The 22364-nt window shown below is 36.0% G+C and overlaps 4 protein-coding genes across 4 annotated transcripts; all 4 read right to left on the bottom strand.

The window, feature by feature from the left end:
• Nucleotides 1–832: 832 nt before the first annotated feature.
• On the bottom strand, nucleotides 833–3390 carry LOC127265578 (uncharacterized). Its single transcript, XM_051295435.1, has 2 exons — nucleotides 1539–3390; nucleotides 833–1403 (listed from the first exon to the last, which is right to left on the bottom strand). Exons 1-2 carry the CDS (start codon nucleotides 1611–1613, stop codon nucleotides 909–911), a joined length of 570 nt encoding a protein of 189 aa, XP_051151392.1. The 5' UTR covers nucleotides 1614–3390; the 3' UTR covers nucleotides 833–908.
• A 106-nt stretch (nucleotides 3391–3496) lies between these two features.
• Nucleotides 3497–12756, bottom strand: LOC127265577 (ribosome biogenesis protein bms1). The gene is made up of 18 exons (XM_051295434.1): nucleotides 12523–12756; nucleotides 11661–11807; nucleotides 11472–11562; nucleotides 11059–11177; nucleotides 10406–10596; nucleotides 10104–10314; nucleotides 9133–9373; nucleotides 8553–9007; nucleotides 8245–8329; nucleotides 7864–8045; nucleotides 7381–7738; nucleotides 6984–7078; nucleotides 6688–6906; nucleotides 6328–6567; nucleotides 5540–5749; nucleotides 4710–4979; nucleotides 4360–4563; nucleotides 3497–4111 (listed from the first exon to the last, which is right to left on the bottom strand). Exons 1-18 carry the CDS (start codon nucleotides 12664–12666, stop codon nucleotides 3947–3949), a joined length of 3627 nt encoding a protein of 1208 aa, XP_051151391.1. The 5' UTR covers nucleotides 12667–12756; the 3' UTR covers nucleotides 3497–3946.
• Nucleotides 12757–12942: 186 nt separating this feature from the next.
• On the bottom strand, nucleotides 12943–14755 carry LOC127265584 (lachrymatory-factor synthase). The gene is made up of 4 exons (XM_051295445.1): nucleotides 14639–14755; nucleotides 14514–14545; nucleotides 14195–14293; nucleotides 12943–13551 (listed from the first exon to the last, which is right to left on the bottom strand). The coding sequence occupies exons 1-4, from the start codon at nucleotides 14658–14660 to the stop codon at nucleotides 13039–13041; spliced, it is 666 nt and encodes a 221-aa protein (XP_051151402.1). The 5' UTR covers nucleotides 14661–14755; the 3' UTR covers nucleotides 12943–13038.
• A 24-nt stretch (nucleotides 14756–14779) lies between these two features.
• LOC127265583 (casein kinase 1-like protein HD16) lies at nucleotides 14780–20316 on the bottom strand. The gene is made up of 16 exons (XM_051295444.1): nucleotides 19712–20316; nucleotides 18706–18837; nucleotides 18555–18628; nucleotides 18394–18463; nucleotides 18253–18308; nucleotides 18102–18173; nucleotides 17267–17361; nucleotides 17081–17147; nucleotides 16844–16973; nucleotides 16548–16766; nucleotides 16295–16437; nucleotides 16044–16218; nucleotides 15830–15920; nucleotides 15594–15751; nucleotides 15308–15496; nucleotides 14780–15224 (listed from the first exon to the last, which is right to left on the bottom strand). Exons 1-16 carry the CDS (start codon nucleotides 19793–19795, stop codon nucleotides 15165–15167), a joined length of 1815 nt encoding a protein of 604 aa, XP_051151401.1. The 5' UTR covers nucleotides 19796–20316; the 3' UTR covers nucleotides 14780–15164.
• Between the last annotated feature and the right edge of the window lie 2048 nt (nucleotides 20317–22364).

Below are 22364 nucleotides of genomic sequence, written 5' to 3'. Positions count from 1 at the left end.
TTATTATAAAACAGTGCTAATTTGAGACTTGCATGATTAATTATTTAATTCTCATCACAACAAAGAATATTCTTACCAATTGAACTCATTATGCAAACTGAGTTAAATGTTTTTTTACCAAATTACATGTCTAGGAATAATTATTGGTTACAAGAAACGTATATAATGAGAAAGTCGGGAATTAAAATCCATGAGCAAAATACAAAATTGTGTCAGCTAAAATAAGTACAAGACACAATGAGACCATCCAAATTAAAAATGGACCAGCAGCAGCAGCAACAACGGAGCTTATGCATATATGCATGTAAAGAGAATAATTAATTCAATATGCTACATATATATATATATATTTTAATTGGTAATGAATAAATGAATGGGTTTCAAATGAGAATCATTTCTCGAACTCGAGTTTTAAGTGATAATATATATATATATATTATAATAGTCATGAAAATGGCTTTGAAATCAAATCGATACAATTATAATACACTTTAAATATTATTAAATCAAATAACTTCGAAAGTTAGCACGATTCATTCCCAATTGCCTTCTTTCTTTTGCTTCCAAAGATCCGAAACTCTTTAAAATGCCCTCAAAATTTTCTGAATCCAGTCTAAGAAGTTTTTTAAATTGTCTTGGAATTAATTCAATATGTGAACCAAATTTGTGATAGTTATATATATATATATATTGATACTCCAACATGACTAATTAATTAATTAATTAAGATTTCTCATGCATCAACCAAATTAAATGCCCTAAACTTACATACAGACACTAGATATATAACACACACACACATATATATATATATATATGAACTCTATGTATATCGGGCAGCAGCCTGTCCTGATCGGTTCTTACACAAACAAATACACAATACATACATGCATATGCATATATATAGACTACATCTCAATCCTGGGGACGCAGCTGGAAGTTCTGGTGATTATTGATGTTTTGGAGGAGGGATTGTGTTTGTGTAGTCGTCTGTTATCGAAGCTTTTCTTGGCGATTCCCCTCATGGCCCATGCAAATGAGAGCTTGGGGTTAATCCTACTTGTGGTGTTGAACTCCCGGACGAACTTCACAGCTTCTTCCATGCATGCTGGTCCTGGTCCTGACACGTGGCGGCGCAGCCTTTCATTGACGGCCTCGGAGCAAAGCCCGCAGACCCATTTGCCCGAAAAGGAGCTCCGGATCCGGGCAATGTATTCGTGGGTGCATTCTTCTTTGAGGCCGCAGCACTCGCACTCTGCTACTGCTACTGCTACTTGGAAGATATTATTATTTGTCTCTTTCTCCTCGTCATCATCCACGACATTATAATTGATGCCTGCTGCTCCCAATTCTTTGCTTACGTCCGACACTGCCTTTCGTAGAAATTGATGATCATGATCGCTCTGAATCAATTAATTAAACAGAATCAATCTGTGCATGCATGAAATGATGGAATGATATACATATATATGTATAGTTCTTGAAAGAGATGTAAAAATGGTGTGTGTGTGATCATGCATATATACATATATACATACCATAATTGGAAGGACATTATTGGTGCAGGTGGTTTGGGGTTGTTCTTCAACTGCTAACTCAAACATCATCATCATCTGTTTTCTTCTATCTGAATAAAACTAGTATGGGACTAAACAATTACACCATATATGCTTCTTGTGGTGTGCTGTGGTCTCGACAGTCGAACACACACATATATATAGTGGATCTATGGGTTGCATTCTTCTCCAGCAGCAGCGTATTAATGAAGCAAGGACATTTATTTATAAATGATGATATATATTGAACATATATCAACATCAAGATTGAGAAGGGCCCTTTAATTTGTAGTCTAAAGTCTCTGCATGTTGAACACATACAACAGGCTAGCTAGCTTTCTTGACTGCCATAAATGACCAATTTGCACCCATCACACACAACTTGCATCCAATTCCATATGTATATATATATATATATGTTACGCACAAAAAATAATAATAATAATAATAATAATAATAATAATAATAATAATAAGGTATCCAGAGTCAGTCGGTGGGTTCTCAGTTGGTTGGTTCTCAATCAGATAAGCAAGTCAGATGGTCCGCGGTCGGGTAAGCAGGTCGGATTATCCGCAGTCGGATAAATGGGTCGGTTGATACAAAGGTTGGCTGCTATGGGGGTCAGTCGAAAAAGGAAGTCGGGCGAAGAAAGGTCTGTTGATAGGTCAGACGATTGAAGAGACCAAATAGTGGTCGTTTGATGGGGCGACCAGTGAGTCTTTTGATCTGGCGACCAATTATGTATCTAGATTGGTCGGTTGGTCGGTCGTTGGGTTATGCGGTTGGCGAGGCGGTTAAAGATATGTGTCAATGAAAGAGGCAGTTCTGAGTTCTGTAACTGGTGGGAACGGTTGGTGAGACAGTGCGACGGTTCTGAACGTTTTCTTCAAAGAATATTTAAGGATTTGGATCATCATTTGGCAAGGCATCTTCAATCAACTTCAACAAAGCAAAGTCAGATTTGGGGATCACCACTTTAAATTTCAGTCTTTTATTTTCCAGTTTATTTTCTGTACCATACAGTGTTTAGAGATTCCTAATCTCAGGCACTAATTAATCAAGTTTAAGGATATTTTCTATATCTTTGAATTTTACTTTATTTTTGTTGAAAAATTACATCAACAATATATATATATATATATGCATGGAATGGAGCACCCAATGCAATGTTTATGTAGTGGAACATGCAGGTTTGCTAGCTCGTGAGTATTCACAGGCTGCAGCTAATTAATACATATATAATAATAATATACACACAATTAATTAACAACTAATAATATATATATATATATATATTGAAATAGTTAGGTCCCTGCCTATATATGTCACTAGTGTAGGTAGCAGCTATATATACATAGTGAGTAAGGAAAATATAGGAAGGATCCCATCTAGCATTTGCTTCATTTGCATTGCCAATTTGTGATGCATATAAATGCAAATGGGGAGGGGGAGGGGGAGGATTGGCATGAACATCTTGTGATGCTTACTACATAGGGTTTTTTAAATGGATAAGAAGATCCAAGAAAGTTAAGATCATTGTTTATGTTTCTGTGCCTGTTTTACATAATACATGCCTGCCTGGTTTGTGTTTAAATTAATTGTTGCCCATTTAGTGTTTTAGTTTTGATCCCAATAGAACACAGCTGTACGTTCAAATTTGATACTTAATTTCAGTGAAGAACCTTGTAGAATGTTAATGGGTTTTTTTTTTATGCCAATATTCCTCCTTTCTTATTTGGAATATATACTGAGACAGGTCGGAACCATTAAATAATACCCAATGGAGTTGAAACTTTACTAGAAATGTTAATTAGTTCTGATTAAATATGATGTATGACATCTGTACTCAGATGAGCTTTTTAATCTAGTCTTAAGATGGAAAACATTTGGGGACATCATTTACTATGTTCTGAAGTTATATATATACCAAATAACAAGTGTTGCGGTAGTAGCTCAATTGGTTATATTTCTACAAATATGCACTTGGTAATAAGACATTTTTAGTATCCCCCTCCTCAAAAGAAATCAATGCTACCCTCTTAGCCAAAACAATTACAACAGAGCAGATCCACCAAGTAATGTAACCCATAGTAGAAATGCATCAAACCAAAATTTTTAAGGTTTGAGACCCCAATTAAGATTAAGAGAAAAGTTGGACCAACAAACCTTCAAACGCATGCAATAAATATCCTTCTCTTTGATTTTCCTGAGGCGCTGGTTTCTGCTGTCAAACTATTAGCAGTTGTTTGGCTCTCTCATTCCTCAGTCCAGTGAGGTATAATCAGAGCATTTTCCCAATCCCATGTGTCTTTTGAGTAGAGAATGTTACAACATACCCTGGAGCTGAATGCTCTGCTGTGGAAGCAAACATGATACGTATTGCACCTTCATCAAGTTTCTGATGTTCTGCGGATTTTCTTCTTTAACTTATCCTGTTCTCGATATCGTCCTCGTCGTTCCTCTCTCTGTCTCTTCTTTGAAAGTTGATCTTCCTTTGCACGCTCCACATCAAGGGCCTTCCTCTTGGCCTCTAACTTTTGTTTCTGTTTTTTCATCTGCATAACATTACAATTGACAATCATAAATTCAACGTGGATTAGCTTGCAATGATGACAATGTTTGAATAAGAAATCTGAATTGAAGTCTTCCCAACATGAATTAATACATTTGTTCTTGTATATGATCCATTTACTCGTTATTTTTTCAAAAGAGCGACACAAATGCAACACTAGCTCAAATAAGGCCATCACCAAAATGTTCTCGAATTTATATGAATCTATAACCACACACAAAATGTAATTACCTTGTCATTGTTAATAAGTTGAAGGTGCTGAACAAGAGCATGAACTCTTCGCTCACCAGCCTCCATGACAACAGCTCTCCTTTTTTCAAGCAATGGTCGTTTCCGAGCAGAAAGATTCTTGGGCTTTGATGCAAATGGCAGAGCAGCCTGAAGCGACTTGGGAATAACCAAGGGATTGAACTTCTTGGGTTTCCTTTCAATTGGCTATAAGAGAAACAGAAAAAGATGTTAAAAATTACACAATGGAAATAAAATTTTATGTTATTTATTCGACTTCAGAAAATATCAAACAGGTGAAAGTGTTCTTCAGAGTGTGGATGGAGGGGACTCTAGCAGGCTTGAGATCTCACCCTGTAAAGTGAATCCTTGTTGACCGGCACAGGAACATTTTGCTCCCTCCTCAACTCTGCAACAGTTTTCATCCCATGCCAAATCTTATCACGTGGCTGCAAGGCCGTCGTCAAAGGGTTGTAGAAGGAAGGAACTTCAACTTGAGTCCAAGCACGCAAGAACACAATATCACCCTTCTTTATTCTATCCTCAAAGGTGCACCTTGCAATGCCTTCTTTCGCAAATCCACCCTTCTTCTTGTACTTGTTACCAATTTCCTCTTTTGCAGCCTTTTTCAGTGGGGGGAAAAAAAGGTTACTTGCATGACAGTGCAATAACTACAATAAGGGAATTTAAATAAACCTGGTAGCTCAATAAGTACATAAAAGTAATGTAAATTCAACATGAATTCCCACAAGGCATTAATACCCCCATTTCTTTCGACATCATCTTCTAAGCTCTGCACTCATCATTTACCCTCACCTGCTGTATCAATCCAAATCACGGCAGAAGCAGGAGTTGCACTAAGTCACTAACTAAGCCTAAGTCTGTGTGTATTATCCCCCCTAATTATTATATGGAATACAAAAAGATTGAATACACAAAGGGTGCATGAAAAAGCAACCAAGAAAAGATGTTAAAATCTATGACAAATTATCAGCTTAACATCTGTCCTTAAGAAGAAACAGGATCATATCATGTTGAAGGTACACTCAACAAGAGGCATGAAATAAGTGAGCAGTTCAAGTAAATTGATATGATAGCAAGGCACATAAATTGTCACCAGAATAAATTAATTGCAGCAGAACGATATTGATGCTTTTGGAGAGTATTCGGGATAAAAATGGACCTTTTTCACTTGCCCACGGATTCCACTGACAGTTCGTATAGCTGCACCTTCAAATCTGGCCACTTCTAGATCTGAAGTAAACATGTCCTCAATAAAAGCAGTCTTCTTGAAAATTTTACACGCATAACCAACTAGCTTGATCTTCTTCACTATTCTGGCAGCATGGTTAAACTCTAGGACTGTACCAGTAGCTGTTATCCGAAATGATGCCTGAAAAGACCCAAACCGATGGATAATAATTAATTACAATAACATAAACTTTAAATAGAGACTATGCAAATCTAATACAGTTGATTAATAGAATGATTATAATGTGGTTACATAAATGAAACTTCTCTAACTGACGTGGGGTATTCTCACAATTACAATCCTGTAGGATGCTCTGTATATCCCAAAAGAGGACAAAATAGATGGTGGCAACAATAATTATACAACAAGAGCCAATAATATTCCAATAACCATGAAAATAAATAAATATATAAGAAATTAATAAAATCAAGAGGATCAAGGAAATTTAATCGAATGAATGTCAACCATTAACTGAATTTAAGCAATGTAAAATAAAAGAAACAATATAGAAGAGGGAAAAGCTTGGCATCTTTTTCAACCTTGACATACAACACAATAAACAGAAGTTTCTGTAAACAAGTTTAAGTGATGTTTCTGTATTAACCAAGTCATTTCCCCTGAAATACCCAACTTGGCCACACAAATGGACAATACTGCACCATCCCTATCATGGGGACATAAGATGAGCAGAGAACAAAATACATGGTTAGCCAATTTACCTGATTATTGGATAAATTCTGGACAGCAACCACACCAGCATGAGGAGGGGCAAGTGGACCCCAAAACATTGCAAGGCAATGCATGTGTTCAGGTGTGTATTTGAGCATACGATGACGCCCATTTCGGTCCTCAATGGAATATATGGGTACAGTTTGATAACGTCTCCACCCAATAGAAACAATTATTGGGTCTCTGGTTTTCAATACTTTTTTGTGCCATCTATGACGCTTCAGCCGAACCTTACACAGATAACGAAAAAATGAACAAAATGCTCAAGGAAAATAATTGATTTATTATAGCCTTCTGAACTTCATATGATGACTGATAAACTGATCAAATAATGCCCCAACCAGAGTTACCTGCATGTATCCAACATTTTCCTCCCCAAGAGCAAGGCCGCCAACAAGAATGGGATGACAAGGATCAAAGTTTTCAACCATTTCATAGGGCACATCATGAACTTCAAGCCTGACATATGTCCCAGTTCTGTACCCTTCAATCTCAATACGAGTGACTTCATCAAGTTGATTCAGCTCAGAAATATTTGCTTGCTTCTGAAGTTCAACCTCCTCCTTTAACTACAGGAACAGAACATAAAAGATAACTCATCCAACATTCAAATTTCGCATAAAAATCAGTACCCAAGAGATTGTACCTTATCAATGAAACCACTTCCACTGCTTTGACCGTGACCACGTCTAGTGTCATTATTGTCATCATCTTCATCTGGTAACTCAGAACCATCATACTTGAACTTGAATTAAGGACACAAGGTTCAAAAGCAATGTTCACTAGATTCCATGGGAAATTGGCATGCAACAATAACTCCCTATTGTTAGACTATGCAACTAATCACGCATCAGAAACTTGCATTACCTCAGAATCTAAAAAAAAGAACTAAATCAGGCAAGCGATCATACTACGTAATATTTTCTACATTAAAAGGCAGGCGATGTAACTTCCATAAACAAATGCTTAGTATGCATAAGCAATATCAACAGATGATAGCACAGAACTAAAATGAATTATAGCAAGTTGTCAAAAAGGATATTGTGCATCAAATTTTGCACGAAGGGCTAGTTTTTTCAGCCTCCGCTCCTCTGCTACCAATCCTTCAGGCTGACAGGAATTTCCAATATCATTCACTTGATAACCCTCATATTTCTCACCTGTTTCCAAGTCTTCAAACTCACCAAAGACTTCGTCATCATCTCCATTATCATCATGACCCACAGTACCTTCTGAGAGTTGATTTCTCAAGGACGCCTTAGACCAGTCTCCCGTGACAAAACGATCACGAATACTTCCAAGTAATTCTTCACTCTTCCAATCCTTTTGGCTGTTGTTGCTAATAAACTTTGAGCAGTCATCAATGTCCACATCATTGCCAACAATTCCTTCCTTTGATTTCTGCAAGAAATCAAGAAGTGCCAAAGTTACGGAAGAAATTTGGGCACATGCCTAAGTTATTATTATGTCATATAAACAAATATTCAGTGAGAGAGAGAGAGAGAGAGAGAAGCCCATTAGTGAACCTTGCTTCTTTCCCCTTTAGGCTTAAAGAATTCATCATCCTCATCACTAGAATCGTCAATCCCGTTGGAAGTGTTTGATGCAGGTGCCCCATATACAAGCTGCATAAGATTAATTTTCTTTCTAGATGCAGTTCGTTCTGCCAAGGATTCCTTCCACTTGGAAGCATTCCCCATCTCATCTTCTGCAAGACCAAACACACAACCAATGAGCAACAAAGAAAGTTAAGTTTGCAGAACTGAAAGGATGTATTTAAAAGAGAAGACAAAGGAGTGGGTGAGGAAGGAAGATATAATGAAGGCACTTCTGAAATCACATCAGACTACAAAAATATGAGATTGATCAACAAAAGTATAAATAAATAAACATCATTTCCACATCACCATCTTCTGTTTCATCATCGTCGTTTGATTCCAAATCATCATCATCATCACCATGGTCATCTTGACCATCATCTTCACCAGAATCCTGCATTCAGAAGTTATTACCATAGTTCAGTATAACAATGAAGGTAGATGATGACAATAAAGATTCGAACATAAACAGCTTTTCAACATTGCACCATATCAAAAGAAATTCTTGACAATAGCTATAACAGTATTGCACCCATGTCTTGACAGTCTTAATTAGTCAGATGTTACATAAGGCAATAATAAGCAAAACTTTAATCATTTACTTGACAAATAATTACCTCCGGATCATCAACATCCATTTCATCGTCAAAAACTGCTTTTCTTCTCACCCTTCCTTCATGGAAATCAATTTGTTCCCTGAAGTTGCTCGGGGTTGGAGACCCTTGTTCTGATGCATGGCCAGATTCCTCATCAGAACTATCATCCATAGTCCCTGAAGGCAACTTCTTATTAACCAATTTATCCGAGGATTCCAGACCATATTCATCGTCAGTATCACTGTCTTCTTCCAATTCATCATCTTTAATCTCTGACTGATAATGCTCAACAGGCTCCAATGGTAGTTCCTGGTTAGAATTTTTATGAGCATCAACTGAATCATTCAGAGCTTCAGGTGATGAATAAGGTCTTTTCCCAAAAAGTGAGATGAAGCTCTTCTCCAACTTCTCATCAACAGAATATTTAGTGTTTTGCAGAGATTTAACCAACTCAACACCAACATCACGCTGGCTGCCTGGCAGGGAAAGAGAGGAGTTTAGAGAAGCAAACAAGATGCAATTGTTATATACACTAAAGCAAAAGGATAACATTAAATTAATTCTGATGCTATAAAAATTACTAGATGAATGCAAAAATAACCTTTGTGTGTCCCTCCTGGATTAGCTCCATCATCTTTAGAGAACTGCACAAAATGATCATTTATATTTATATAGACAGCATCCTTATCATACAGAAGATCCCCCAGTCCAGACATGGGTGCATAAAATAGCTTTTCCTTATCACGCAGACCCTTCTTTTTCGCAGCTGAGGGGAGCGGACAAGGATCAGCCAATGCTGTAATTCCAGACAAAGGATAATCACCCACTCCAGCAACATGTACCTATTGCAGACACAATAAGTCATGATATAAAGCTATAACACCAAAAAAAAAAAAAGACCTCTATCATTCCTTGTACGCAAAACAGAAAAAACAAAGATATAAAAATCAAAAGCAGGAAATTAAAAAAAAAAAAAAAGAAACTACACAAATAATGAAAAGCTAGAAACATTATAAATCAAATATCTAAAGCATTACTCCAATGTATCAACTATAGAACATGTAAAAAAGAGACGATCTAAGTTCGATATAACATTCTGATAGGAGCAATAAGACAATGGAGCACAATATCTTTCCAAAAAACAAACCAAAACAAGTAGACCAAATAGCATACTAGTCATTGATGATCATTTAAGAAAAACAACAAAAAGGATTAAGGTGGATAATGGAGTCTACACTAGATAAGGCATATGAAAAAGAGAAACAATAAATGGTCTTGAAAACACCAGTAACTTTCACGGTAATGGATGAGATGACAACCAAAACATGTTTCCAAAGAAAATCCAAAATTATGAACATAAAAGAAAAAAGCATGTATTACAGGGCTATTAGCAAGTAACAAGCATCAAAATAGTATTCTAAACTGATTATTAAAAAATAAAAACAAAAAACGAAAGACAAAAACCAGAAATGGATCTAATTACTCTGATCCCAAACTGGCACTTGCTCAGCAGAAATAATATAAGTTGAAAGCATAAATAAGACAGAACCAGACTTGATACAAAATGTGTACCTTTGATCCCTTCTTCAAATTGCAGCCACGCAAATAACCATACAATGTAACATTTCTGTCACATTTACTGTTCACACGCACCTCCTCTGGGTGTGTGACATCCTCAAAACGATCAACTAGGATATAAGGATGTGAAACCCTCCAAGATAATGGGGGAAATTTCATGACAGAAATAAATCTCGCAAGATTGTGTACTTCACGTTTTGTGTACCTGTCCACATCCAAACAAGGATATATAATAAATGAGTCCTTGACTGTGCACCGAAGAATAACAAATACAAAAGAAAAAGATAACCACTTACTTTCCATGAATAAGGCCAGACAAGTAAAAGAGCTTGGCACCATCATATATCTCAGTCCAGAAACGGTGTTTGAGTCGTTGTTTCGTTTTCTTAAGTTTCTTCGCATCCTTGAATTTGTCCAGGTGAGTGAGAACACCCATCACTCTAGGAAATCCATGATTTTGTAATATGTTCAGGAATTCAAATGTTTCCTGAAAACATAGTAAAATCAGCCAAATGAAGGGAAGGGACACTTGAATGGATATACAAATAATGAACTCCCAAGAGCCACTTAATGGAGCAGCTAAGCATATATTATCAGGTTGATCATAATCAAACCCAGCAACTTTTGCCATTTATTTATTTATTTTTGGGGAGGGGGGGGGGGGGGTGTTGAATTTGACAGCAATAAAACCCCAACTCAGTTAACTTCTCCTAGTTGCAAATCATGCAGAGCATGACTAACAGATACCCTGCAAGTATGTTTACGCATCCATCCAGCTTCACTTCCCTCAATCCTCCTAGTTGCTTGTCAACTAGTAGTTCAATGACCATGTTTGAGATGAAATGTATAAGAGTCTCAAACTCCACTGATTACATCTTAATAATGTGAACCCTAACTTCAAAGAAGATGCAGTGCAATAAAATAGAGATGTGTAGAAATAAAAGCTCACCATTTCAAGGCCATAACTTCCATCAATAAGGAGTAAGGCTAAATCAGCAAACTTAGCACAATCAATCATGCCATTGATATCATTAGGACACTCCACAAACTGTAGTCTCCTTTGCTTTCCTGAATCATAAATCAACAATAACTTGTCATAAAACAAGTCAAACAACAGTTATTGTGATGACAGATATTTTAGAAGTGCAATATCCTTAGGTTCTAACTATCAACAATTACCTACGCTTTACAGATTTATATGCCATTAAACATATTATCAAGATCGTGATATGCTTTAGAGAACAAAAAGGTTCATTCTCACTTAAGGATGATCCCTAGTCCCCATTTCTTGGTACATAAAATAATAATAAATAAATAGACTTAAAAAATAAAAAATAAAAAAAAATTGAAAACAAACCAAACCTGATACAATTGTAATTGGGCCGCGAACCTCAGGTAAGTTGTGTTTTGTGTAATGCTTTACAAGACACTTGATCAGCAATGACTTCCCTACCTGCAATACCACCAAACCTATTCCAGCTTCAAAACCAACAGAATATGTACAAGCATATATGCATCATGAATGAATCCTAGAACCTCCATGAAACAGACCTTAGGTGGTCCCTGGACTACAACCACAAAGGGAGCGGGTTCCCCAGTAGAGCGATCAATGGTAGGGACATGAAGCCTTTTCTGCTCCTTCTCTGTAGCTCGTGATTGCAGCCGTTTAGCTTTAACAGTTGAAGTGAATGCAAAAGCCTATATCAGCCATTACATTCACATATGTCAAATAAAGCATCATATGAATATATGTGTGTGACGTGATTCACTATATTCAACGTAAGACAGAATCGATAAACTAACATGGGGGAACATTATTATTACTATTCTACGTAAGACAGAAAACCTTAGGCCTATGATGCTCCAAAATAATCATTTCAACTCTTGAACCCTGAAATCAAGATTATATAACGAAATACACAAACGCTGGACCAATATCTCAGATGAACCATGTTGGGACAGCCCGTTCAAGGTGGGGTGATTTGCTCTTCCGAAATTAGATACTAAGTCTACCTTCTTCATTGGATGAGCAGAGCAGTTACAAGGAATGATGGAAAATGCCTATGCTCAAACTCTACGCTGACAAATATCAGAACCCTGGCTTAAAATAATCCATTCCTCTAGCATTTTCTGAGGGTTTTAGTGCAGACAAGACCGAGGCAAAAACTACTTTAGATAGCTTGCAAGAAGCCACCATGGGACGTGTCTCCAACTAGAAGAACAGTTAAGGAACTCAAATCCACAGACTTTAAACACGATGAACTTCGTCCAACCAAGTGATCGCGTAAACAGAAACATAATCAAACTAATGATATCTCAGGACACTCTATTTATCGAAAATTACATAATAAACAAAATCAGACAGAAAACAAATTAACACAATCAGAGATACAACATTACTTCGACCGCATACCTTAGGATTGTTGAGCTTCTTCTGCTCCTTGGAAAGACCTTCGGTCGACTTTGCTTTGGACTTTCCTTTCTTTTTCTTCACAGATGCTCCTGATGTTCGAGTCCTGTGAGACTTGTGCGCTTGGTCATTGCTCCCATCTGCCATGGTCGCTACTTCACGAGCGCGGCCGAGAGACAGGGAAATATAAGGTTTTATGTCAGGCGAGGAAAGGGTTTTAACAACTTTGAAGTAGCGAACAGTATGTCTCTTTATATTTTTGGGTATTTATATAGCTTTAAGATTATGGGCCTAAACCTAAAGCCTAGCCCAGTAGGCCCAATACAATTCGATAAATTCCAAAATGGACCAATTTTAAACGCATTTAGCCCGACCCACGAAGCCCAAAAACAATTCCACTGAAGGACAATTGAAATAGATAGATTATTTTATTAATTATAACTTAGTACTATAAATAATTGAATTTCATAATACACAACAAACATATTACATTGGTAAATATTATTTATTTATTACTAATTACAGTGTAGTGAAGTGGGCTTGGTCCTCCATATTCCGTACCGTCCCCTGAAGACCCGAGTCCAGATAAGCAACCCATTCTTCACGGGTCAAGCCTTCAACCGGGTCGCCCAAAAATGACCATTCGATCTGGCAACCAGAGACCCCATCTCCACCGTTGATCGCAGTCACTCTCATCGTGGACGTGTACCGCTTGATCCCTATATTGTTCTCCAGAACTTCGTAGCTCAAGCTCCGACCGATCGGATCCATGGCCAACAACCTCTCATGGCACCACTTCACCACGCCTTCGGAAGGCGGCGGGAGAGTGGCGGCGCAGTAGCGGACGAGGCCAGGCCGGCCATCGACGCCTTCGATTCTGCGGCAGGTGTCGATGGCTGGGAACCACTTGTGGAAGTTGCAGAAATCCTCCAGGAACGACCACGCCGCTTCTGCGCTCAGACTAAGGACCTTCGCAGTGGCTTTTCCTTCCCATCGGGGACCGTCCGCCATGAATGAGCTCTGAACGTTTCTCTGTGGTAATTATGGTATGAGTATGACTACCCTACTCTGCTCAGAAATTGGACTGTTACGAAGAAAATCAATGGAGAAAATTAAAGTGTAGCGTAGCGTAGCGTGGATAGACACGGGATCGGTTACGGTTTTGATTGATTAAGATGGAAGAACAAGACGATGACTGAGATTTGATGGTTGAATTAATTTTGTCTTTTATGTTAGTGCCTCAACCATAATATAGGTTAGAATGACATAATCCAACATATGTTCTACCACCAAACATTTTCACTACTAGAGAAATCATGACAGTCCTGACCAGTCACACTCATTAAATCAAATGAAATTTTTTTTTTCTTTTTTCTTTTTGCCAAACTTGAAAAGTCGAAAAATATTTATCTATACGTAGCTAAAGAGAATGTAGACTCTGATAATCAAGCATAAATACGAAACAAGAGGAGCTCGAAGAAACTTCTCGAGCCTTACAATCAAAAATTAAAATCAAAATCCAAAACACTAGTGTGTCTCTTTGGATTTTATTTTTTTTTATTTTTTTTTCAAAATACAAGTAGAAATTAAAAAAAAAATTATCTAAAGAAACACAAATCTTTGTCTCTCACTATGAATAAAGATAACACCAGATAGCCGCAGCATGAGGCCTAACCTTCAAGGATCGATGTTGAGATGAATGCCATATTAATACTACAACACAAACCACATTTTGTCGACAATGGTTCCACCGGTGCGAAGCATGAGGCCTAACCTGCAAATGGTTCCACCGGTGCGAAGGGTTAATATATAATCAATGCATTCGAAGTGTATTAGAGAAAATGCATAGAAGAGGCCAGGTATCATATATGATCACAAACAGGCAAGACACTACAACAAAATATCATGAATAGGCAACACAGATCCGCTTCATCGCGCAATGATAAAACTGAAAAACATCACATGAACAAAAGGTACAGAACCAGAACAATTACCCGAATGCTCTTGATCCACCACACTTGAAATGCTGGATGCAACAAACACAAACAGTTCGAGTCGATAATTAATTAGCAGAAAACAGGGGCGTGTAATGACAAACAGGATAGATACAACTACATACTTGTTGTGGGTTCGAAGAACATACTTGATTCCCTACGCCACAATTACTCCTTGAATGGAAGCATTGTTCCACCTGAATGCTAAGAAAAATATAATGTAGTATTCAGATTAGTTAATCCCTAATGAGTACTGAGTGAAAATATTTTGTAGACAGATAATCAGTTTCAAAATCTGATTTCACATGCCGGAAAACCATCACCAATGTCAACACTGCCTGTGCAGTACAACATAATGTAACTACTGTTCCATGCTATACAAACTTCCAGGAACAGAGCAACAAGAGCTACCGAAGGGGAAAACCTGCCTAAACATTTAGACAATTGCAGTTTCTTGCAGAGGTATTACATATATATATTATGATAATGGTTACAGCAAGCAAATCAAAGTCCCTATAGGCATGATGCATCAGCCTCAGAGCAGAGAGAAAGTTATCAGGTTTCTCCAGCGGAGAAAAAATCGGCATTTGCATATTGCCTGTGAGGAACAGATGATTTTCTATGCCAGGAAATTTTGAAATTTCCCTCTCCTCAAGATACAGTTCTTCCATAGCACATTGATGCAATATAAAGGTTTTTGGCCCATTTCTCCTGCAAGGAACAAAAGTAACTCTGAGAACAAACTATGGAGAAAGTTTGCCAATGAAAAAGTTAAAAGAAAATGTAAAATCAACCTTCACATGCAGGCTTGGGAAAGCTGATGTCCGAAGCGTCTCCTGTGTTTCATCTGAAGGTTTTCTTCGGGGAACACTAAGAACAAGGGCGACTTGATCACTTGTTCCTGCAGTTGATGTTATGCGGTAGCCAGCTTCCCACCTTCGATGAATACCTTCGCTGGGATAAAGAAAATCTAGCTCCACAACCTGAAGCAGATACAAAACATACGAATTAATTCCTGTATGTGCATTCATGGTAATGGGTCAGGGGCTAGTGACAGCATGGACAAGTGATAAAACATACTTGATCGGAGAATCCAGCTCCACGAGACATAACAATTGCCCATTTGGATCCTGCTGTACCCATTGCCGTAACATAAAATCCCTCTCTCCATTTTTTGTTGATCCACTTAAATGGAAAAGATTCGCTAATTTTATAAGACTGTTGGAGGTAGTGGGTACCTGTATCATGGGAAACACCATTAGTAGAATCATGTAAAGAATCAAAGAATCTGCTCCCATATTATATGTAAAACTAACCCTTTGACATAACCACTAATGAGCTACCATCATTAGCCCCTGCTACAGCACTGATGTAATAGTTCTTCTCCCATTGCTCCATAATCCATTCCTGACATTAATACATTGACAATTTAACCATTCTGCAGAATAATGCTGGTGAATATTTGTCACAGTGACAGATGAAATTAGCTTTTAAGTTAAAAAGAACAGAGGTGAAGAAATATAATGAAACCTTATGAAGGAAAAAAGGTGACCATTCATAAACTTGAGAACTAAATCCAGTTCCGGCGTCCATAATTAAGGCCCACAGATTGGAACAAGATGCTACACTGCTGATAAATAGTCCATCCTGATTTCCTTTATCAATGTGCTGAGAAAGCCTCGAATCCACAACATTGTAATGGTATCTACAAAAACACATAAAGTATCTTGTTATAGATTCTGAGATTGAAGAATTAAATTACAAAGAATAAACTATGATACCTTTGCTTCATTGGTCGTCGGGCATTATACACACTTATCCACTGTGTTGCGGGCATTCCTATCCTAACCTTCTTCTTTGGTTGGTCATTGTCATCATCATCCATCAAAAACCTTCCTCTCTTTTGTCCCACATGATATATAAGCTTCAAAAAAAATGTAAAGAAAGATTAAACCCAAACTTACAGAGAACTTTAAGGTACCGGAAAAAAAAAAAAAAAAAAAAAAAAAAAAAAAAGGGACCTTGGAGGGTTACCTTCTGAGCACCTTCAGTATTGATCGGTCTGATATCTGGATTCGGACCAACTATTCCATCAAAAAGGGATATATATTTCGCATAATTAGGCTCCTCGTCGAACTTTAAGTTAACAATATATTCAACAAACTGTCTAAAGGAAGCAGGGCAGAAGCAACAAAGAGCTTCTGGAGAAGTTGCCATCTTCTTTTTGCACACAAGGAAACCTTTATTTTCGCCCTACACAATTACCACCATGTGAGTATGAAGGATGAATCTTGCATAAATAAAATACAGATTTTGAGCATCCTGCTAACCTGGTACCCTTGCCAGGGAAGCCGGCCTCGGAGAAGAAATATGAGTGTATACGCAAGAGACTCTAAATCATCTCTACGGCTACCAGTTCGGCCAAGATGAGCATGTACGCTGGCATACCGCACAGTTCCCCTGCAATCTCAATGTCACCATGGCATGAGAAAAATGAATTTAAACAGAACAATAAGCACGCACACGTAGAAAAAGAAAAGAAAAATTAAAAAATGTAGCAAAGTCACCTAAACACATCTGGGCGTTGATCATATTCAACATGAAGACCAGTATTACTATCACGCCACTTGGTAGCTGCATTAAAACATAAGAAACAATGATAAAAGTCAAATTCTCATCACATTTATAAAGCTTAATGCAAGTTCTATAATCTATATATAAATTGGCCATATGCACTGTGCAAGTAAGATTACCCAATCCTAAATCAACAAGAAAAAGTTTCTTCTCATCCGGTGTTCCAGGTGGACCAAGCAAAAAATTTTCCGGCTTCACATCCCCATGCACATATCTGCAGGATTATTAACAAGCAAGTCACATCATCGCACTCTTGCAATAAAGGCACATCATAACAATATTTTAAGTCTAGAATTCCACGGCAGAGCTGAACATTTAGAACTCAGTACTGGTGCAAGGAATAATAATTGACAAAAAGAATAATAGGAAAATTACAGGATTTCCTGAAATCAGACCAGGACATGCCACTCAGCTGCCAAGGCATTCTGAGACTATCACTCATCCACTGCACATGATCAGAAAAGAGTCCAACTTCTTGATAATATTACTTATATATTGGCATGTTAGCCTGAACCATCTACAACTGTGTGAATTTGCATACTTCTTATGTCCGGATTCATATATTAAAACACGACAAATTACTCATAGCTTTAATGCACAGGTTCTATGAGTGGTCAAAATCAATAGCACAACCGATTTTTGCAGCCTGACATGCAATGGACAAGTGTTAAATAATATTCAATTAATTTAGACTTGAGAGTTGAACCAGATTTTCTCTAAAAATTACAAATAGCAATGTCAAATGACTTACACTAAGCATGTATCAATAAGTTTGATTTCTTTAGTAACAACGACACTTCGTATTCACGATGGTACAAACCAATATAAACACATGTTCTATAAACATGCCACAGACTATCAGCAATCATCTAACATATAACAACATATTCATCATTAACTCCTAAATCACAGCTTAAGTCACGAATCGAGAAAAGAGAGCTTCAAGAGAAATACCCTTTAGAATGCAACTTCTCTAAAATGGAGATTGCTTCAATGGCAATACATGCCACCATTTCTATTGACATTCTGCAAAACAATATTATGTTACTTTGACTCAAGACTTATACAGTAAAAAGAACTTATATATTTGAATATTAAAACTGACGCATGAGAATTGTTGTTCCAGACATCCCAAAGACTAGGGCCTAGCATATCCATAACCTGAAATATAGTTCAATAAGTGAGACCATAAGATATACAAAAGATTTTAGAGGAAAAATATATATATTTAATAACGATCATATACCATAATATAGTAGTCAGACTGTCGCCCTTTAAAGTGTACGCGAGGTATACCATGACTGCCGCCGAGTGCACTGTGGAGAAATAATACAGAGATCATTATACGCAAATCTTGAAATAAGCATGTAGAATTATAATAGCAGTGAATTCAAAAAGAATACTCACTTGTAGACTTGCCATTCATAGGGAGGTCCATAGTTACAGCCTTTGCTGCTCCGATGCTCAAACTTCAGTGCAACCTACAAGGGAAAATAAATGTAATATAAGCCCACAAAATATAACCCCAGATTATGGAATCAGTAAATAAATCAAGTACCTCAACAGCACCAGGACCGGTTCTTTCATGTGGATTTGAGGGATTGAGTCGACGACCTACATACACTTGTCCAAAACCTCCTTTACCCAGTTTCCGCTCAATTTTATAAGTAGGAGAACCACCGACTCGGACCTGTTGCAGACAAACCAACCATAGATTTATACAGGCCACAAGTTATAACGGACAGAATGCGCAACAATGAGATCAGCATTAGATTTCCTTGGGATATAGAATTCCAAAGCACACATACAACTTCAAAAGTAAAACTATGAGAAGAAAATTGTCCTGCTCGAGATCAACTAATAGAACACGTGTACAACCATGACCATAAAAAAGATCCATATATGGAATAAAAAGGGTTCATGCCTGCTTTCCACTTGGCAACAACGCCCGCTTTATCAGAAACGCAAATGAATCAAGTACAGCTATCTCATATCAAAGCTTGTAGTAACTTGATCATACTTTTGATGCCATAGTAAATTCATCTAAATCGATATCTACCATAAATGTAACAAAATCCAAATTTCGGCGTCAGCAGCCTCCTCTTCAATCCTCAAGTATCACTTACCAAAAAATCCCCTTGATAGGGCAGTTATATTTAAAGTAACCAAATATCCTAATTACTATCTATATGGTTTTGTTTTTAAGCTGACGAAATCATATCACACACTTGAAGATAATTAAACGACAAAGATCAAAATGAAAAAAAAATGGTTTTGTTTTCAAGGAGAACAAGTATTGATAAGCTTCAAATTTCGAGAACAGCACCAAATATAAGCGAACAATACATGAGAATATAACTATTAAGTCAATGTTGGAGCCCAGTAGGCCAAAACTCACCAACAAGCTTCTCTATAATACCATGGCCGATGATACATTTTCAGCTCAAGATCAAAGAAAGAAAGCGAATACTAAAATAGAAACAGCCCATCATCTCAAATAAAACATCACTTTGCAATTAAATTCCATAAATATATATTTCCCGGAAAGGTGAAGAGCAACTAACCCTTTCAGGAAGGGGTGCAGTTCCTTCATCTTCAGCAACCAATCCCTTTTCACTGCCACAGCCACCACTATCGTGCTCATCCATCGTCTAGATTACCTTGTGTTTCACACTACCTTGCTCTATTATAATCGACAACCTTCAAGGAATCTGCTTCCTTAAAGATGCATCAGCATTTCTTTTTCCAGCCTCACCACCACAAGTTCTTTATCCTTGGTTCTTTATCCTATTTAACTTCTACTTATTGTAATTAGAACAGTTGCCTTCTCCGGTGGAGATTTTTTCTTTTCTTTTTTTTTTTTTTCCTCCTCCCTATTCAAGAAGGTCGGCAACATCTGCGCTCTCCAGCCATTTCAGAAACATCCACAGAGTTCCATCAAGTACGTCGCGAATTCTTCGATTGATTAGCAATCAAGTCACAGATCGGCGACGGAAACGTAAGACGGAGGATGAACTAAAGAAAAGCACCTCTCAGGGTAATGGAATCTAGGGGCAGCTTGAGGTACATAGAAATCTGGAATTAGGGTTCAAAGATTGGGGGGAAATCAAAATCCAGTGGCTCCAGAAGGTTAAAAATAAAAACTGAGGGATGGACATAAAAGATGACAGAGATACATACAGGCAGATACAGGTGGCACATAATATTGCATTGGTTTTGGCAAATATTAAAATTAGTATAACATCATGCTATAGATAGTTTTAATGAAAGCAAAGGGTGGGTTTGATTTTTTGTTTGAATTTTTATTTTACTTTTTTGTTTAGATAATATTATCATCGTTATATATTATGAGAAAAAAGATATTTATTTTATCAATTAAAATTATGTATTATTTCACTCTAAAATATATATATTTAGTTATATACTACAGTACTATTTTTTTATCTCACTTAAAAATAATAATTTATATAAAATATTTATAGAATTGATTTGTTCAGTATTTTTATTATTTTTTTTTTCTCTCACTCAAAAATAATAATTTATATAAAATACCTATAGAATTTGTTTGTTCAGTATTTTTGATTCGAAATATATATATATTTTAAGTAAAATAGACGTCCAATTACAAAGTAAATATTTCATTAAATGTCTCAATTTTTTTTCACAAATATTCTTATTTTATATCACGTGAGCAAAAATATTCGTTACACTATTTTTAATTATCTATTATAATTAAAATATTATTATTTATTTCTTAAAAATCACATCAAAATAAATGTTTATTTTGTGGGTGGACAGAGAGACTATGAAATTAAGTAAATAATACAAAAATAATAAATAGCAAAGTCCATCTTGAGTTAGGATATAATTCATCATTATATTTAATTACAAATATCACACAATAAGCTATGAAAATTATGTCCAATTCAAATGAACATAAATTTCATAAATGAAAATAAATAGAAAATTTTGACCGAATAGTAATAATTCCATTTAAAAACAAAAACCAAATGGTGGGTTTCTTTTTATAAGTTTGGGAAATTTTGAATTTAAATTTTATATTAAAATAATATATGATAGAGATATTTTGTAAAATTGGATAAAAGAAACGTATTATTATCAATACAATGTGTTTATTTTATATTTCAAATGCAATATATTTACTATTATTTTTAACACAATTTTAATAAAAATTGTAATGTTTTTTATAAAATATTATATTAAAACTTTAATTTTAAATTGAAACCAAATGTAGTTTTAATATTTTATAAAATAATATTATGAAAATATTATTATAGATTATAGTATTTTTTAAGTATATGAACAAAATTTAATGTTGTATAATCTAATTATAAAATGTTAAGTTGCTAATAGAACGTTATTCTATCATACAAATGATTAAGGGTGAATTTTCGAATCGGATAATTTGAGTTTGGTTTTGTCGGATTGATATTTTTCAAAAAATATATCAAAAATTCAGATTTTAATTATCAGATCGAGTGCTCATATTTTATTTTAAAAAATATAATAATGATATTATTATTATTATTACTAAAAAGTAAAATCTATAGGTATTTATCATTCGCCTAGTATGATTTTTTCGTCGAGTCTGGTTTGCAGGGTATTAGGTTCGGCCGGAGTTTACCCATGCGCATTTTCGGATAATGGATGCGGATTTCTTTATCATAAAAATAAAATAATAATAAAAAAAAAGTAATTGGTATTAATAACATTCATATCTTGATCATACCTACACAACATATTATATATAAATTCTAAATTTAATACACAAGCCAAGAATGTAAAAATGTTAATAAGATAAAACAATTGACATATAAATTACTATTATTAAATTAATACCAATACTGTTTATTAATAATTTTTTTTTAAAGTACAGTGTAACTGAATCATTTGTCATTTCAGTCAATTAATCGGAAATCATATAAAAATCATATTATAATTTTTTTTATTTTTTTTGGACATAATTGATTATTTGGCCCGAAGATGTGCCCGTGGCATGCGTATGACAAACTAAAAAAAATTATTTATGGAGCTAAAATGATAAAATGGTCAAAGAGACTAAAAAAATTATATGTATACGCCTGGATGATGTCTATTTGGCGGACGTTTATTCTATGACGTGCCAAACGTGTATCACATATGCATCTCCGACGTTGGTAGACTAATTGTGCCAGAAAAATAACTTTACAGTAAGAT

This window comes from Andrographis paniculata, unplaced genomic scaffold (assembly GCF_009805555.1).
Source record: "Andrographis paniculata isolate CXL003 unplaced genomic scaffold, ASM980555v1 Contig73END, whole genome shotgun sequence".
In the NCBI taxonomy this organism is placed as follows: domain Eukaryota; kingdom Viridiplantae; phylum Streptophyta; class Magnoliopsida; order Lamiales; family Acanthaceae; genus Andrographis; species Andrographis paniculata.
This window is presented reverse-complemented; position numbering and strand designations above follow the sequence as displayed.

Bases quoted from the DNA above. Each gene is read 5' to 3' on its own strand.
- LOC127265578 (XM_051295435.1), bottom strand. From the start codon at position 1,613: ATGATGATGATGTTTGAGTTAGCAGTTGAAGAACAACCCCAAACCACC. The intron at 1,404-1,538 runs GTATGTATATAT...TAATTGATTCAG, and splicing joins ATAATGTCCTTCCAATTATG to AGCGATCATGATCATCAATT.
- LOC127265584 (XM_051295445.1), bottom strand. From the start codon at position 14,660: ATGTTCTTCGAACCCACAACAA. The intron at 14,546-14,638 runs GTATGTAGTTGT...TGTTGCATCCAG, and splicing joins GTTCTTCGAACCCACAACAA to CATTTCAAGTGTGGTGGATC. The intron at 13,552-14,194 runs GTTAGGCCTCAT...TAATTACCACAG, and splicing joins CTCAACATCGATCCTTGAAG to AGAAACGTTCAGAGCTCATT.
- LOC127265577 (XM_051295434.1), bottom strand. From the start codon at position 12,666: ATGGCAGATGGGAGCAATGACCAAGCGCACAAGTCTCACAGGACTCGA. The intron at 11,178-11,471 runs GTTTGGTTTGTT...TTTATGATTCAG, and splicing joins CCCAATTACAATTGTATCAG to GAAAGCAAAGGAGACTACAG. The intron at 8,330-8,552 runs GTAATTATTTGT...TTCTGAATGCAG, and splicing joins TGGATGTTGATGATCCGGAG to GATTCTGGTGAAGATGATGG.
- LOC127265583 (XM_051295444.1), bottom strand. From the start codon at position 19,795: ATGGATGAGCACGATAGTGGTGGCTGTGGCAGTGAAAAGGGATTGGTT. The intron at 18,309-18,393 runs GTATATGATCGT...ACTATATTTCAG, and splicing joins AGTCTGACTACTATATTATG to GTTATGGATATGCTAGGCCC. The intron at 17,148-17,266 runs GTAATCTTACTT...GTTTTAATGCAG, and splicing joins TCTTGTTGATTTAGGATTGG to CTACCAAGTGGCGTGATAGT.